At 38.8% G+C, this 17,374-nt stretch overlaps 1 protein-coding gene across 3 annotated transcripts in view; it reads left to right on the top strand.

Annotated features, from left to right (window-relative positions):
- The first annotated feature begins 1,013 nt into the window (after window positions 1-1,013).
- Window positions 1,014-17,374, top strand: part of ZMAT3 (zinc finger matrin-type 3) — a 33,389-nt gene continuing 17,028 nt past the window's right edge. For 2 of the 3 annotated variants that reach the window (XM_032875387.1, XM_032875385.1), the window contains exons 1-2: window positions 1,014-1,259; window positions 4,728-5,054. In XM_032875387.1, the coding sequence (XP_032731278.1) occupies window positions 4,785-5,054 (270 nt within the window). In that variant the 5' untranslated portion in view covers window positions 1,014-1,259; window positions 4,728-4,784. Of the gene's footprint in view, window positions 1,260-1,286; window positions 1,524-4,727; window positions 5,055-17,374 lie in introns of those variants that run through there. The other variant, XM_032875386.1, reaches the window with a different exon arrangement.

Raw genomic sequence — 17,374 nt, 5'->3', positions numbered from 1 at the left:
TGCAGTAGTTGCCTACTGTTCGGGCACATTTCTGTACGTAGATCTCCTTGACATTTTAATTAATGATTAAAAAACAAGCACATGGCCATGTGAATATACTTAATGGCACTGAACTGTACACCTCAAATGGTGAAATAGTAAATTTATGTATATTTTGCCACCACCCCCGCAGCAAATCTTCCTATGGAATAGTTGACAAATTAATAGAGGTTTAGAGCTGTAAATTCCTCAGTTCATATCTCAATGTCAACCCTACAAGTGTCGAGGTTGACTAGGAGAAGTGTGACATTCTAGCACCAGCCGATCTCTTTCTGGTCTTTCCTGTCTTGCAGATAACGATCTAGGGATCAGGAGAAAAGTCTTCTCTATCTCTTGCCCACTGTAGTGCAGGTGTGTGTGTGTGTGTGTGTGTGTGTGTGTGTGTACGCGCGCGCGCACACACACGCACTCCTGTGTGATTGGAGACCACTTAACCGCTAGTCACTCTCTTCTTCATCTTGGGGAGAGGTGCCGTTTAAAGGTTCTGTCACAGCACTTTAAAGGATCCTGGACAATTTGGCAGGACCTTAGGTGGCAACCAGCGGACTGAGGGCGCGGCTGGAGTGAAAAAGGTTTGGATCTCAATGACAGGAGATGAAAAGTTGCAAAAGCTCTGTCTAAGCGTCTACTCCGGATCAACTTTCCTGGGTGTAGGTGATAAACAGCTAGCTCTTAGGACCTGTTCGCTGGGTGGTGCACCCACCTTCTGCCTCCTGCTTCTTTCCCATCCCCGCCCCAGCGTCCCTGTGCTCGCGGTGCCCGCACCTGTCCGGCGCGCACTCGGCCTGTGAACTCGGCCTATGAGGGGTGCTGGAGCAGCCGTGCAGCCCCCGCCGCCGCCACTGTTGCTGCTGCCGCTGCCTCTGCCGCCGCCTCTGCCGCCGTCGCCGTCGCCCTCGCCGCCGCCGCCGCCGCCGCCGCCGGGCCGGCCCTGCCTGGCACATGCGCAGTGGTGACGCCGGGCCGGCGCCTTCAGTCTCCTCCTTCGCCGCCTCCCGGTTCCGCAGTCACTTCCTGCAGCTGTTTCCCTGTGGGTCCGGCTGGACTGACTTTTGACAGTCAGCCTTCAGCTGCGGCGGGGGCTCGGCCGGGGCCAGCCGGGAAAGTTGCGCGGAGCGAGACAGAGTTGAGTCAGGCCGAGCCGAGAGCGCGGGGCAGACGGCGGCGGGCGCCCCGGGTGGACGCGGCGCCCAGACTCCTGGCGCGGCCGGAGGGTTCCGGTAAGTGAGGACGATCGCGAGTCTCGGGGCATTTAGGACAAGCCCGGGATCGAAGGCGACTAGCGGTTCCTATCGGGTGCGGGCTTTCCACCTGCCCTCCACGTGACAGGCTTGCGCTGCTTTTATTTATCCGTTTGTTTTTGAGCTTTTCACGTGTACCATTCGGATCGTCTAGCGGTGCTGCTGCCTTGGCCCTCGCGTCCCCCCCGCCCGGTAGGAGACGGGGGATTCCATCTTTCGTGATGGCATCCTTACGGGATTGAGGTGCGTGTGTGCCCGTGTGTGTGTGCGCGCGCGCTTGTGTGGATGCAGGCACACATTAGGAATGTAAGGTATATGTGGGCGATGCTGAAGTGTCTGTAGCTTAGACTCAAATGTGTGAACGATTCCCCTGGATAGGAACCGTCGTAGCTGAGACTGGAAAAACATTCGCCAGTTCACCAAGGCCTTTTCTTCCCCAGATCCCTGCGTTCTTTTCAGTCTTCCTTACAGGACATACCTTGCTTCAGCTGATTATTTTTCAATTTTTCTCTCTCTCATTCCTTCCCCATGCGTTCTGATGACCTCTGAATAATGCTCACCGTTTTCGCCTCGTTTCCAGAATTCCCAGTGACTGTACAGACTTCCCTAGTTTGCTGAGGTGTCAATAACCTGTTCCTTTACACTGTTGTCTTTCCTCTGTAGATTTCTCCAGATGAGAAAGTGGTTGTCTTTAATACAGTATGTGAAGAGTAGGCCCCAGTCCAATCGTGAAAACTATGCTATGACCATCCGTTTTCTTTAAACAGGGTACACTATGAAGCTTTGACTTTCTTTATTATCTCCTCAAAACCCCTTCCAAACCAGGACCTTAACCATCATAAAGCCTTCATTTGTGTCACTTCAAGCATCAAATTGAATGGTTTTTAAGATCTGAGGAATATTTTATTTACATCAGCCATCGAGTTAGTTTCTTTTCATCTACTGCAGTAGTTGAACGGATCTGAGTCGCCTTTGCTTTGAGTATCTATTCCACCATCCATGCTTTCTCTAAAGGCTTGGTTTTATTTCTTTTAGATTTATGCCAGTTTTTGTTTGCTAGCATAGTGAACAGATGTAGTTGTCATGCACAGAGCCTTTTTGGGAGTTATATTATCATTTTGATTGTTGAATATTACAGGAAATAACTTTGGAATATCTAGCTATTTTTAAAAAACTGTAAAGGTGAAATGTGATAATGGGTATGTCTGTACTTGGCAAGAGTTTTTATTTTTTTTTAGGAATGCAGGGGATTTTATCAATTCTGGAGGGGGTCTCTTGTACCTCTGGGCTTTGAGACTGTCCTTTGTTTTGATGGAAACCTGTAGGCAACACTGGGGGAGATGCGTGCTGGAATTTCCTCAAGTGGGAGTGAGCTTTCATAAAACAAGTCCAGACATGTCTAGGCAATCGGTAGTATTTGATTTTGTTTATATTGTTGATTTCCTTTATCCCGGTATTTCAACACCCTCCTCCATTTTCCGTTCTGAACTGGCAGCTTGTCTGTGGCAGTTTGATATCAGTATGTCTCTGTACAGGTGGTTTGTGTAGTCTTTTAATATTGTGAATTATTATAATTAGGTAGTTAACTTTTTGAATCCATGGTTTTTGTTTCCTTAGTTTTCCTTTTTAAAATGTCCATGCCTGTCTTTGTGTGATTTAATTGAGAGGAATAATATGATTACAGAGAATCTTTTTAAAGGTCCTAAATCTGCATTGCTTTCCTTTATGTTCCCAGAGATATGGATAGCATACTTCTGATTAAGAATAAAAAATATTGTTCTTTTAAGTATTATGAATGAGAAGTACTGTTGAATATTATGACCAATTTTTGTACTTTGTTACTGCACTGATACCTCTGCTGCTCCCAGACCCTGAATTTAGTATAAAAGTTGTTACTTGATTGCAATTTCCATGTGTATACTTATTAAATGTGGTAAAAGAGATTGTTAACTTTTTAAAATTTTGGTTAATTTTGGTAAATGTATTATTGTCAGAAAATATACACATTTCTCTTGCAGATGGAAAATTTCAGCCATTTAAAATAGCCATATTTTATTCACCAAGGAAAGAGGTTTTAATAGTACTGAGAGAGTGGAAGGAATTGTGTATTTTGGAATTGGGATTTTAATTTGAGTTAATTAGAATCATGGAAACTCAGAACATGTACTGTGGTTCATTTTGAGATACTCAGGGCTAGAAAGCACCATCTGGGTGGGAGGCAGGAGAAATCATGTATAAAATCAAAGAGGTATTGGAACATATTGGATCTTTTCTGAGCAAAACAGAATAATCAGTTACTTAATAAAAAGGGAAAAGGAAATTGCTGAAAGACTGAGGAACTAGAATTAAATGGGGGCTTCTGACAGTGTGAACCATTACCTCAGAGGACATTTACTTGATACATTGTTTTATGCAGGTAATTTATGGCTAGAGGGAGAGAAGATATTCTGATTTTAGAGGGGATTCATGAATATAGTTTAAGACCATCTGAGGTGGGGTCCTAAGCTCAACAGCCTACAGGGAGCAGTTAAGTAACACAAATATAGTACACTAAGCGGGAAGGAGATGGCTTGGAGAAGACAGACCTGGCTACTGGGGACAGTGCCTCTCCATTCTAATTAATTGTCCATGTAGGACCATGTGTCAGATGTTGCCAGATCATCCCTTTATCAGGAGAAGCCATGAATCTCTTGATTTTAAAATGTTGATGACTAATTCAATTTAAAAAGTGAAAGCAAAACACTACATTATATGTTCCAAACAGAGCACATCTGAGGCTGCCTGCGGCCTCTGCTATGAAGAATCATTCATTGGCTTCCCTCTTTAAATATTACTGGTTGATGGGAAGGAACTCTTTTATTTATTTATTTTTTTTACACAGTAACTGAGTTCCTTGATATTTTAGCTAGCTCTAGAAGTGTTTGAAGGATTCTGAGACTCGGAAGTCTTTATTTTGCTGTTTTTGATTCCTCTAGATGGAAAGACCAATTTGGATGAAAAGGAGACATTTGCTGAGGTCCTTTGCCACTGGTGTTTTTGTCTGTGCTTAGTAATCATTGAGAGTAGTTAAGTGTCAGTGTGCCTGAGGGAAGGGGTCTGGACTGGGTGACCTTTGATGTCCATTTCAGCCGTGTGACTTTTAGATTTAATTAGCCATGGATGCAATGCTATTAATGTCCGTGGGCCCGAGGGACCACAGTTGGAGCTGGGCCAAGCAAAATAAAGTGAAATCTATAAGGCTGTTCTCCGTGGAAGAGTATAGTGTCAGTGTGGATTAACAGATAGGGGAAGTCTGCTAGATGAAGCAAAAAGAAATCCCAAAGGTGGTTTGGAGAAGTGGAGGAAGGGGTCAGATGGTGTGGTCATTTACATGTTGTATTGCTGAGGTAGCATTGTTAAGTGGGCTTTTTTTTTTTTTTTTTTTTTTTTTTTTTGCTGTTGATAAAGATTTGAAGATTTGAGTTCTCATCGCCCATCGGATTATGCCCAAGACTTTCCTACCCAATGATCCTCTTGCAACACGCCGGCCTTCCTCTGCCTAAGCGGCCCTCATCCTCTCCTCCTATGTCAGTGGCTGCCCGGTCTGCAGGAACTTTGCAGCTTCCGCCACAGAAGCCTTTTGGGCAGGAGGCTTCTTTGCCTCTGGCCGGGGAAGTAGAGTTACCGAAGGGAGGGGAGCAAGACTCTGCCCTGGAGGAGCTGTGTAAGCCCCTGTACTGCAAACTCTGCAATGTCACCTTGAACTCTGCGCAGCAAGCCCAGGCTCATTATCAGGTAAGGGGAGAATGGAAGGCCAGGCATTTGGTGAGAGAACCTTTTAGGGCTTTGCCCATTTCAGAGTCTTTTCTCCAGATATGACCAGTTGTGCCTGGAATAATCACGATGGCTTAGTGAACGACTAGACATTAATTTGTTTGATTACAAGCATAATGTTCCCTACATTAAAAGAACACATCACTTTTCACAGAATGAGACGTCAACCTAACTGTGTGGCTTTTGGTATCTTGCTAGTCATTGCATGCTAATGTATATCATCTATGCTTGTGTACACACCTGTGATCCTAAGGTGAATAGTTTTTGAGACATGATGTACCAAACTCAATTCCACCTGTTTAGAAGAGTTAGCCTAATGAATATTGTCTTCCAGCTAATACAGTTTACATCGGTTCGAGGTAATCTATGAATGTTATGCTTTTTCTCTTTGACTTCTGACTCTTCTTACATAACCTGTCACTGCTAAAGAAAACACATGTATTTTTCTGTGGCTGGAATAAAATGACATTGGAATATTGAACCTTACCCTTCATAGGAAACATACTCTGAACTGATGATCATTTCTGAGATTTAAAGCTCTCACCTCCATGTAGAGTATCTAGTCGAAAGGACAATTTTAAAGGGGTTATTACCTAAGAACAAAGAGAAAGCTAACCTTTGTCTAGAAAGAGAGAGTGCAGTATTTCTTTTTATTCTAGATTGCTATCCGTATACAATTATATAATTTCCTTTTTTTGGAGAAAGGAGACCCGAGAAGCAATTGAGGCCAAATGCCACTGAATGAAAGGATGTCTTCTGGGTCAGCACTGATTTGACTCTATTCTCTGCACAAATAGCTGCAATCATAAGACATATGGTAGAGAGATGACTTAGACATGTATTTCTTCTATCGCGAGGCTCTGTCTGTAATGTAAAGTTGTTATTTACTCTAGGTGAAAATCTTTTTCGTTTTGTTTGGATCCTAAAGACTGATGATTGTGTCACTTTGTGATTATACCTCAGAAATATTTTGAGGGTGTATTGTTTTCTCTAGGATTGAGGGGAAGATATAATGTGTCGCTTCCCTGGAGTTGCCTTTGTTTGGGTTTGTTTTGCCCTCAGGTGTAGCGCATTGAGTTAATTATATCTCAGATCCTGGCATTTGTCCTCAGTGGTGCATAAAGGCATCTTCTGGTTTTATTTTTACATTTCCCCCCTCCTTCAGCCTCACTCATTCCCTCTGTGTATCACTCTCCAAACCATAGTGGTTTGATATGGGTCTTCCTTTGCCTATTTTGCCATTTGAGGGGAGTTCTATTAGGGTGCTGCTTCTCAAACCCAAGACACAGTGCTAGCTTTCCTCTTCATTTGTTCCTGTGACAGATTCAGTGTTACAGCCTTAAGACCCCCTTTGAAAAAATCAAGCTTGAGATCTAAAGTTTTGGGCTTTAGCTGTATAAAGCCCCTTGTAAGTCATTAACTTGAGAGATAACCCACCTTTGTGCCCTTTAAAGAAGAGTTGTTTACTTTTATGAGGTAAAACTCTTGGGCAATATGTAATTTTAATATATGTGTATGGGTTATATCTGTATCTCCTGCCTTTTTTTCCTCCTAATACCACTTTGTGTCTCCATAGACAGTGATGGATGCTTCTGGTTATGCATAGAGAGGATTCAGTTTGAGCAGGGTCATTGGATTATAAAGCTTAAACTAGATAAGAAACAGGATCTGCATTTTTTTCCTTTGATTCCGTGTTTTCATGCGTGTGTGTGTGTGTGTGTGTGTCTCAGTAATCAGATTTTTAAGTGGAAATGTTGGAGGAGAAGGGCAGCCTGTCATAGTGGATAATGTAAGCAGCCAAAAGCTTGGGTAAAGATAAAGAAGAAGATAGTTGGTATTAAGAAAGTAGAACCTGATGGAAAATTAAAAGTTTCATTTTTTTCCCTAACAGTTTGTTTCTAAGAGCTTAGAAGCAAAGATTTGAATGAAGTCAATGTTATTCTTAAAGAGGGAGGGTTTTTTTTTTTTTTTAAGATTTTATTTATTTATTTGACAGAGAGAAATCAGAAGTAGGCAGAGAGAGAGGGGGAAGCAGGCTTCCGCTGAGTGGAGAGCCCAAAGTGGGGCTCAAACCCAGGACCCTGAGATCATGACCTGAGCCAAAGACAGAGGCTTAAACCACTGAGCCACCCAGGCACCCCTGTTTTTGTTTTTTTCTTTACAGAGAAACAGGCCAAAGGAGTTAGTATATGAAAATATGGAGCAATTTCATTAGGATAGTATAAAAAAAAGTTAACTTTAGAAGTAAAATCTAGATTTCAGCAAGAATGATATGGTCAAGATGACAGAGTATGGATCAAAGAGTAGATCAGAATAATAAACAATTAGAGCATGAACATTACTTAGAGGTGGGGGAAACCACTATAGAGGGGAAACATAGAAATATCTACCTGAAGGATGCATCAAAGTCTCCGTACATGGTACAAAAATAGGCGGTGATTTTTAAAAAGGCTACTAAAGACAAAGGTAGGACCAGCAAGTAAGGCTTACCAAGAACCAGGATTAGGTAGATTGACAATGATTCTAAGTAGACTAATACAACAAAGTGGTAGATGAGATGATGGAAAGTTTTATTTCTGAAAACCTGCTTTATCATTTTTAATATAGAGTGATACTAAGACTGCAAATTCACTATTTCAGTTATGTGTGAGATAAAAGGGGTCAGTGGTAGACTGTTTATAAGCTGGATACACATTTGGTGTAAAGTAATAAATCACTGTGATTACATTTCTCCAAACAGTTGAGTCAGTTGGTGCCATTGTTGAAATCGCAAAGTTTCAAATTGCCCATGTGTTGTAACCAACCTTCACTCTGGTGTGTGTGGTGTTACACTAGAGTGTAACTGTATCATATTCCAGAAATCCAGGACATACAATGGAAGCTGCTGGATAAACACTTCTTTTAAGCTCACTCTGACATCCCACTGTTCCTGAGTTGGGGCTGCCTTAGCAATGAAGCATGTGTATCTGTGATCACCACAGATTTAGTTTTATTCCCAGGACTTGTCACCCAGTCAGTCTGCTTCAGAATACCCTGCATTGTTGTTTTATTTTTAATGATATTGCATATTTTTACATTCTCAAATTTATGGATTTAGTTATATCTTAAAATAAAAGCTTTGAAAGAAAAACACATGCCTTCATTTTATTAAAATCTGTCTGCAGGCTTCAGGTTACTTAGGGCAAGCCTGGCATGGAGTAACACAACACTGTGTTAACAGCATACATGCCCAGAGGAAGAACTACTTTGGGTGGAAGGTTGTTAACAGAAATAAAACAAACAAAAAAATGGATAAATTTTGCTAGGGCGTCCACAGTGTAAAATAATGTCAACCCATGTATCTGCTAATTTGCATGTCCGTTTGAAAAGTAACTACTCTGATACTCAAAGTACATTTCTAAAGTTTGTCATAAATATAGGTTTCTGTTTGTAATATTTAGCAGCCGAATAGTAATGTGCCATATTAATTAGATTAATTTGAAAGTGAGACAGAATGCAGGTTAAAAAAAAGTAGTTCTAGAGTTATGAGAATGAAGTTGATGTTATCCCAAAATTTAGAATACTGATTTTAGCACTTATATTTTAACATTGGTCACATTGGTAACATTGGTTTGGATGGCATGATTAGCAACTCTAATCTCAGCTAATTTTATGTTTTCAAAATTCTCCCACCTGGTTTTTTTTCCAAATGAACTTGCAATGGACTGAGAATAGTCAAATGGCACTTCATTAGGGGACAGAAGTTTTCCTTGATACTGCTGAAGGTTGTGTCTCACCAGCTCTCTGCCTTCCCATCCCAGTACGACTACCTCATTTCTTCTTCCAAAGAGTACATACCTCTTCTGACAGGCTGATTCCTCACCCTAGCTCTGGTTTTCATCACCTGTCATCACTTCTTTACCTCAATCAAATTAAAAACCTGCTCATGTTTTTCTTTGTAAATAAAAATAGCAACAACAGCCTTTTCTTTGCTTTTAATCCCTCTGGTTGGCAACTTTTCTTCTCTCCTTAGAGTTCTGACAGGTATAATTGTCCTCTCCTGGTCTTCATGTCCCATCTGTTCCCAGCCCACCCCTGCATTCTGGTTTCATTCCAATATTCTACTGAAAGAGTCCTCTCCATGGTCACTTGTGACCTTATTGGGCAAATCTAGCTTTTTCTCACTTGACCTTTTGTAACATTTGCCACTGGTAGCAGTTCCTCAAAACATTTAACGAATTTTTACTCAAAACAACGCCTGGGGAACAAAGGCCATATAATGAAAAGCAGTAATCACCTGTGCTCCCTTCCGCCTCCATCCCCATCGTTTCTTCTCCATTCTCTCTTCCACTTCTCATCTTGCCTCGGCTATAGTTTTACTTTAATACTGTTAAGGTTGATCAGATTTTTGTTTATTCAATAATAAATTAAGTTTACCATGCTCTATTTGTAAGGTTGATTCTAATTGTTGGAAATTGACATTCAGCATTTGCATTGCTATAACTAGGGAAATATTATTCTTTGAAGAGGTGTTTTCTTCTCTGTGTTTCCAAAGTGACGATCCCATGCTACTCAAGAGGAATGTTCAAATGGATGACCCTTTCTTGAGTGCCACCAGTTACTCAAAATCATGTCCTTTTTAGTTTATGTCATATGTGGGTTGTAACTTAAAAATAACCTTTTGTTTTTCTTGAGTTTCTGAAACTTTAAAAACAGGGAGAAGAACCTTATGCTTTTGTAAAAAACAACTACTAGCTTCTTAATCATTCTTTTAATTGCTTATAATCCTTTTCATTAATCTTCATTAAATCCACTGATTTCCTGTTCTAATTTGGACTAGTTGTTTCATAACTGGATCTTGACTTCATTGTGTAGCTTATTGTATATCCTGGAGTTTTTATTTGCTTTTCTTCTTTTTCCTTCTTTCTCTCCCATAATGTATCTTTATCATAACCCCATTTCCCTCTCCAAACTCTCATACTTTCCACTGTAGAATTCCTGCTTTATCCTAGATCCCCCCCATCTTCCTGTTCCGTATGCAACTGATTGCTCCCTGGGCTTGCTACACAGCTGTCAAATTTGGATTTTTCTTCATTGCCCTCTGGCTTGGGCTACAATTCTCTAAATATGCATGCTTTCTATTTTTCAATCTTGTTTTGTTGGAGTACATCTTGACATTATTTGAAGGAAGAAAGAATAAATATAAATGTATATTATAATAGATCTCTGTCTTTAAAATAAAGTGAGAGAGTAATAAGACATAAATTTTTTTCTGAGCTCTTGTGTGTCTAAAAATGTGTGTATTATGGCTTCATAGGTAACCATTCATTTTCTGGTTGAAAGTTACTTTTCCCAAGAATTTTAAAGGCTGTACTTAATTGTGTGTACGTGTGTGTGTTTGTTTTTTTTGTTTTTTGTTTTTGTTTTTATTTATTTATTTCTTTATTTATTTTTAATCTAGTATTTCTGAGGAGAAATCTTACTCTGATTCTTATTCTTTTGTGGGTGACCTACTTTGATTTTCGGCTTTTTTCCTCCTGGAAGCTCTTAGGCTCTCCTTTTGATCCTTGATATCTGAAATTTTACAATGATGGATGTGTTTAGTTGTGCATCTTTTTTTCATTTGTCTTGGTCAGCACTAGAAGTTCTTTTCCATTTACATATTCCTGTTTCTCTTGAGCTCTGGGGAATTTTATTTGATACTGTTTCCTTGATAATATTCTTCTCTATCTCTTTTCCTGGTCATTCTATTAGCACTAGCCTGGACTAGCTGGATTGATTCTTTATATTGCTTATCTCTCCTTTCTTTTATCTTTACTTTATTCCTTCTTTTATACCATAAGAGGTATTCTTGAATTCTAAACCTATATTGAATTTTTTAAAATTTTGACATTTATGTCCTTAATTTTTAAGGGCCTTTTGATTTCTTTTTTTTTTTTTTTTAAGATATTATTTATTTATTTGAGAGAGCATGAAAGGGGAGAAGGGCAGAGGGAGAAGCAGACTCCCCGTGGAGCTGGGAGCCTGATATGGGACTCCATTCCGGGACTCCGGGGTCATGACCTGAGCTGAAGGCAGTTGCTTAACCAACCGAGTGCCCCCGGCACCCAAGGGCCTTTTGATTTCTTATTGTTCCCTTTACTAGCATCTGTTTTATAGGCTATTAGTTAAGAACATGAAATCATGGACTTTGGGGTCAGACTAGTCTTCAGGTTGTAGTCTTGTAACTTACTAGATGTGTATCACTGGAAGAAATATTTCCTAACTTCTCTGTGTCTCATGAAGAAGAATTTGTTGATGATAATAATGATACTGCACCTTAGTGTGTATAAGACATTTAGAACAGTTCCTGGTATCTGAGATGATGTTTAATACTCTTGAGTTTTCTGAGGGAGCAGTGGAGCATGGTAGTATGGGCTCTGGAATGAGATTGTCCCCAGCTCTGCCATTTACTCGTGGCTTTGGGCAAGTTTTATTTTATTTTATTAACTTTTCTGTTTGAATAACATTTAACTTACAAACCAGTTCCAAAAGCAGTCCAAAAAATTCCTGCATGTACCTCATTCAGATTCCCCAAATGTTAATACTTATGTAACTGTCCTACAATTATACAAATCAGAAAATTAACTCTGATAACAATAATATCTAATCTACAGACTACGTTTCACCAATTATCTAATGGTGTCCTTTTTTTAATGGTTCCAGGGTCTGATCCAGGATGAAATTTTGCATGTGGTTGTTTTATCTCCTTTAATTTAGACAGGTTTAGTTTTTCTTTGCTTTTTATATAGTCTTGCAGTTTTTGAAGAGTTGTTTTGTAGAATATCCCAATTTGTGTTTGATTGATGTTTTCTCATGATTGCATTCAGATTATGTGGCTTTGGGGGCAAGAATATCACAGAAGTGATGTTGTGTCTTTACCAGTGCATCGTATTAGGAAAGATGTGAATATTTTGTATCACTGGTACTATTATTTTGGTCACTGTTTAAGATGGTATCTGCCAGGCTTCTTCTTTGTAAAGTTACTGTTTTTCTTCTTGTGTTTAATAAGTATCATGTGGGGAGATACTTTGAGACTCTGAATATTTTATTTCTTACAGTGTTTTCATTCATTCATTTTAGCATTCGTTGATGATTCTTCCCTATAGTGATTACTACTATGGTGTTTGCCAAATGGTGGTTTTCTGTTTTAATTATTTTTTTTACATGTATTGGTTGGAATTTTATTTTAAAGAAGAAATTCCTGCTTTCTTAATTAATTCATTCATTCAGTCACCATGGATTATGGATTCTTATTTATTCTGGGATGTAATCTCTTACTATCATTATGTATCCTGATGTTTATTTTTTCCAGATTTGACCAGTGTGCGCCCCTTCAGGTTGGTGGTTGTGTCCTTTTGACATGACCCTGTAATATTTGTCGTACTTCCTTAATTCCTGAATACAAAAGATTCCAGGATTTTCTTGTATTTTCCCCAGGCTGGCCATTTCTTCAAGGAGCCAGGTTTCTTTTATTGGAAAATGGTATTTAGAAACCCAAATCTGAGTGCAGGGTATGCTTTTCACTACTGGGATGTTATTGTTTCTAGATCTTCTCAGTGACAGAGCTAGTAATATTTACCTATGTATATACATTTATATTTATCTACATGCACGTAATGTTGAAAACTGAGTTCAGACTGATACTTCCAATTTCAGTACAACACAACAGTGTACATTCTAATGTTCTACCTTTTCTTAATTTTTCACTCCTTTCTTCAATGGGGAAAAACCTAGGCTTTCATTAACCATAAAACACACACACACACACACACACACACACACACACACACACACATTTTCTTCCTCTCTCAGTATATATAGTTTGGAGTTTGATAAGCTATATGCCCATGAAAAACAAACCTACTAACCAGGGGATAGCATTTGTGAATTGTTCTTTTTGTCTTTAGGATGATATATTGTCAAAATATTGTTTAACAAAGTTACTTAGGTTACAGAGTTGCTGCCTGTTAAGGTTCTTGTTTTGTAAAGTTTTTCTTTACTATTTTTCTTCTTGTGTTTAATAAGTATCATGGAGAAGTTACTTAAAGACCATATGAATAGTTTTTTTTCCTCCCCTCCCCATTCAGTATGGTTATGTTATTCATTTTTCTATATAGATTTGTTTGCTTCTGTTTATATTTCATTTTTGATCCTTCCCTATCCTTGTTGACTTTGATTCTTTTTCTAAGTTTATGAAATGTTAATATAATTATAAAAGTCAGAACAATACAAAAATGTATATGTAGAAAAGTGTCACACTCTACCATTGCTTGTAGTCCTCATACATTTTTATTTTTTACTTTTATTTTTTGAAAGAGAGAGAGAGAGTAAGTGAGTGGGAGTGGGGAGGAGTAGAGGGAGAGAGAATCTTAAGCAGGCTCTATGTTCAGTGCAGAGTCTGATGAGGGGTTCAATCTCATGTCGCAATCTCAGTGTCAGATAGTTAACGACTGAGCCACCCAGGGATCCCTTTACACATTTTTAAATGATTTTACTACCCTGTTCAGTTATTTAATGTGTTATTATCTGGGGTTGTCAGTTTTTAATGATATCCCAGCTAAATTGTGTATTGCAGAATCAATGAACTTATTCTACCTTCTTTTTCCTTTTTCTATCTCTCTCTCTCTCTCTTTTTTTAAAAGATTTTATTTATTTATTTGACAGAGATCACAAGTAGGCAGAGAAGCAGGCAGAGGGGGAGGGGGAGGCAGGCCACCCACTAAGCAGAGATCCTGATGTGGGACTTGATCCCAGGACCCTGAGATCATGACCTGAGCCAAAGGCAAGAGGCTTTAACCCACTGAGCCACCCAGGCATCCCTTTTTCTGTCTCTTTTTTGTTGCATTATTTCCATTGTGTCATAACATGTAATATTTGAACATTAATCTTTCACCCTCATCTCCCCCTTTAATTCAGTCTTCGATCTACAATTATATCCATGAAAATACTCACCATCAGCCTTTTCGCTGAAGTTTTCCCAGTCATTTCTTGGTTGAACGAAGCTCCAAAAGATTCCTCAAGCAGGACTTAGGAGTATTGAATTCCTAGGGTTATGTATTTTTAAAATGCTTTTCTATAGTCTTGACTGTTGATACAGGGATAGTTGCCTGTACATCAAGCCTTAGTTCACACTTTTGTTAAGTTTAAGAAAAAATACTTCTCAACTACTGCCTTGTTTTACATATTATGGATGACATTCTAATTCTTACACATTTGTAAGTTATTTGATCCTTTTGCCTGGAGAGCTTGAAATGTCATACCTTTTAAAAGATATACTTTAGATCTGATTGTTTTAGATTAATTTTCCCAGATACTTGGTGTGCCTTTTCAGTATGTGGATTCAGGTCTTTACTTACCTTTGGACAGTTTTCTTGGATTACAGTTTCAAATATTAGTTCTGTTTTCTTGTTTTGTTTTTGTCTTTAGGGACTCTGGTTTGACATAAAGTATTTCTTCTTTATCTGTTTCCCATTTCCATTGCTTCCTCTCTGATCCTTTAAAATTTTCCTTCATATTGTTTTATTTTTGTGAGAATGAGCGATTGCTCACTGGGATTTGATTTTTTCCCTTTTTTACTTACGGTTATTTTGAAGTCTGGGCATTCTGTGGCTTCTGGTTCTGTGGAGGGCATGGCTTCTCTGTATTTTATTTGTTTTTCTTACTATTCTGTATTGTTTAGTGAGGGCAGATGGGTACACACAAATCCAGGCACCTGTTGTTGAGCTAGCTGAAAACTCTTGGGCAAGTTTTTAACTATCCGAGTTTAGTTTCCTCATATGTAAATTGGGATAATAACACCTACATGAAAGAGATATGAATATTTATTTAGAACACTGCCTGTCATATAAGTGCTCAAAAATTGTTTGTTGCCATTATTATTGTTATGTTATAGATGGAATATTGGCTTGAAAACTGTGAATACTGCCTTGGAAATAAAATATTTGATATTCTCTAAAGTTGACTCTTCCCGCAGTAATGTGTACCTGACCTTCTGCTTTTTCAGGGACATGCTTTAGTGTCTGCACCATCTATTCTTCCGTCATGCAGATGAGCCCAAGTAAAACCCATCTTTAAGACCAATCTTCCATTGACTATTTCCCCCTTCTAACTCTCAACCCTATCTCTGCTTCCTGTCATAGAATTCTTCTGAATAATTGCCTATACTGGTTCTTTCTACTTTTTCACATCTCCCATTGTCTCCCCAAAGCACTCTGAGTGACATTTTAACCCCTAATAATCTACTGAAATGGTTCTAACAAAGTTACTCTTGACCTCTAATTTTTAAATCCCAGCATTACTTCTCTGTCCTGATGTTACTAACCCTTCAGTAGCATTTGACCTGGTGAACAACTCCTTTTTTTTTTATTAGTTTTAAATTATTATAAAATACTTCAGACATAAAAAAAAGTACAAAATAATATAATTAACATGTATATTGCCATCTAGCTGAAAGAGTGAAAACTATCCATTCAGCTGAAGCCCCCAAGCATCTCTTCCCAATTGTGTCCTCTCCAATACTCCCAGATGTAGCTACTATACTGAATTGATATTTATTGTTCCATTACTTCTTTTGTACTTTTGCTACATATGTGTTTTCTTATGTACTATGTAGTGGTTTTCATGTTTTTAACTCCCATATTAAAAAAGTTATTCTCACATATCTTCTTTTGCATCTTGTTCTTTTCATTCAGCATTTTGTTAGGAGAATCATTCATGTTGCCATGCAAGGCCCTGGAATGTTTATTTTCACTACTGTATAGTGTTCCCTTATATGAATAGACTATAATTTATGCATTATCCTATAGATGGATACTTCAGTTATTTTTTTTAAAGATTTATTTGTTTATTTTTAGAGACAGTGTTTGAGCAGGGGGAGAGCTAGAGGGAGAGGGTGAAAGAGAGAGAGGGAAGCAGATTCCCTACAGAGCATGGAGCCCGATGCAAGGCTTGATCCCATGACCCTGAGATCATGATCTGAGCTGAAGTCAAGAGTTGGAGTCCTATATATACAATGAATATTAGCAGCCATCAGAAAGGATGAACACCCAACTTTTGTATCAACATGGACGGGGCTGGAGATTATGCTGAGTGAAATAAGTCAAGCAGAGAAAGTCAGTTATCCTACGGTTTCACTTGCTTGTGGAGCATAAGGAATAATGTAGAGGACATTAGGAGAAGGAAAGGAAAAGTGAATTGGGGTAAACAGGAGGGGGAGATGAAGCATGAGATACTGTGGACTATGAGAAACAAACAGGATTTTGGAGACGAGGGGGTGAGGGAGATGGGTGAGCCTGGTGGTGGGTATTAAGGAGGGCACATACTGCGTGGAGCACTGAGTGTGGTGCATAAACAATGAATCTTGGAACACTGAAAAAAATTAAAAAAGAAAGTGTAAACAAAGGCTTTTCTTTATCTTTAATGTAAGCTGCCTATGAAACATAGATTCTGTGTTTTTATCAGATCTTTGATTACTTAAGGAACTGAGTCTTTGCTATTAAAAGAGCCAAGTGTTTTTACCACCGTGTGACTTTTCGTATATGTTAAATTTCATGGGAAGCATTGTGAAATAAGAAGTGATACTAAATTTTCTTTAGAGTATATTTGTATGAAATTCCTAAACCTGATGTGCCCTGATATTACGGTGTCAGTCATCATTTGAAAATGTCTCTCAAGGAAATAACCAAATTCTCTTGTCAATTGCTGAAATAAAGTCTCATCAGATCCTTAAAAAAAAACCCCAAAAAACAAAAAACAGCTCACCTACTGTGGAAATTGCTTTTCCTTATAGTTTTACCAATGAAGTGTATATATTAAATACTTCCAGGGTGCCTGGGTGGCTCAGTTGGTTGAGCCACTGCCTTCGGCTCAGGTCATGATCCTGGACTTCCAGGATCGAGTCCCGCATTGGGCTCCCAGCTTCTTGGGGAGTCTGCTTCTCCCTCTGACCTTCTCCTCTCTCATGCTCTCTCTCACTCATTCTCTCTCCAATAAATAAATAAAATCTTTAAAAAAAAATTCTAAATACTTCCAGGTCATTTTGCCAGTGTTTTTATAATCTTATGTAAAATAAATAACCAGTAAGTTAAAAAAAAAAAAAGTTGGACTCCTAACTGACTGAGATGCCCTGACACTTCAATTATTTTTTCCTTTTCATTATAACTAATAGTCCTCCTATGAACATTCTTACAGATATCTCCTTGTATGTAAGTTTCTGGTGATACCTAGAAGTATAGTTTCTGGGTCATAATATGTCTAACTAG

Source organism: Lontra canadensis, unplaced genomic scaffold (assembly GCF_010015895.1).
Source record: "Lontra canadensis isolate GAN:19392208 unplaced genomic scaffold, GSC_riverotter_1.0 scaffold56, whole genome shotgun sequence".
In the NCBI taxonomy this organism is placed as follows: Eukaryota; Metazoa; Chordata; class Mammalia; order Carnivora; family Mustelidae; genus Lontra; species Lontra canadensis.
This window is presented reverse-complemented; position numbering and strand designations above follow the sequence as displayed.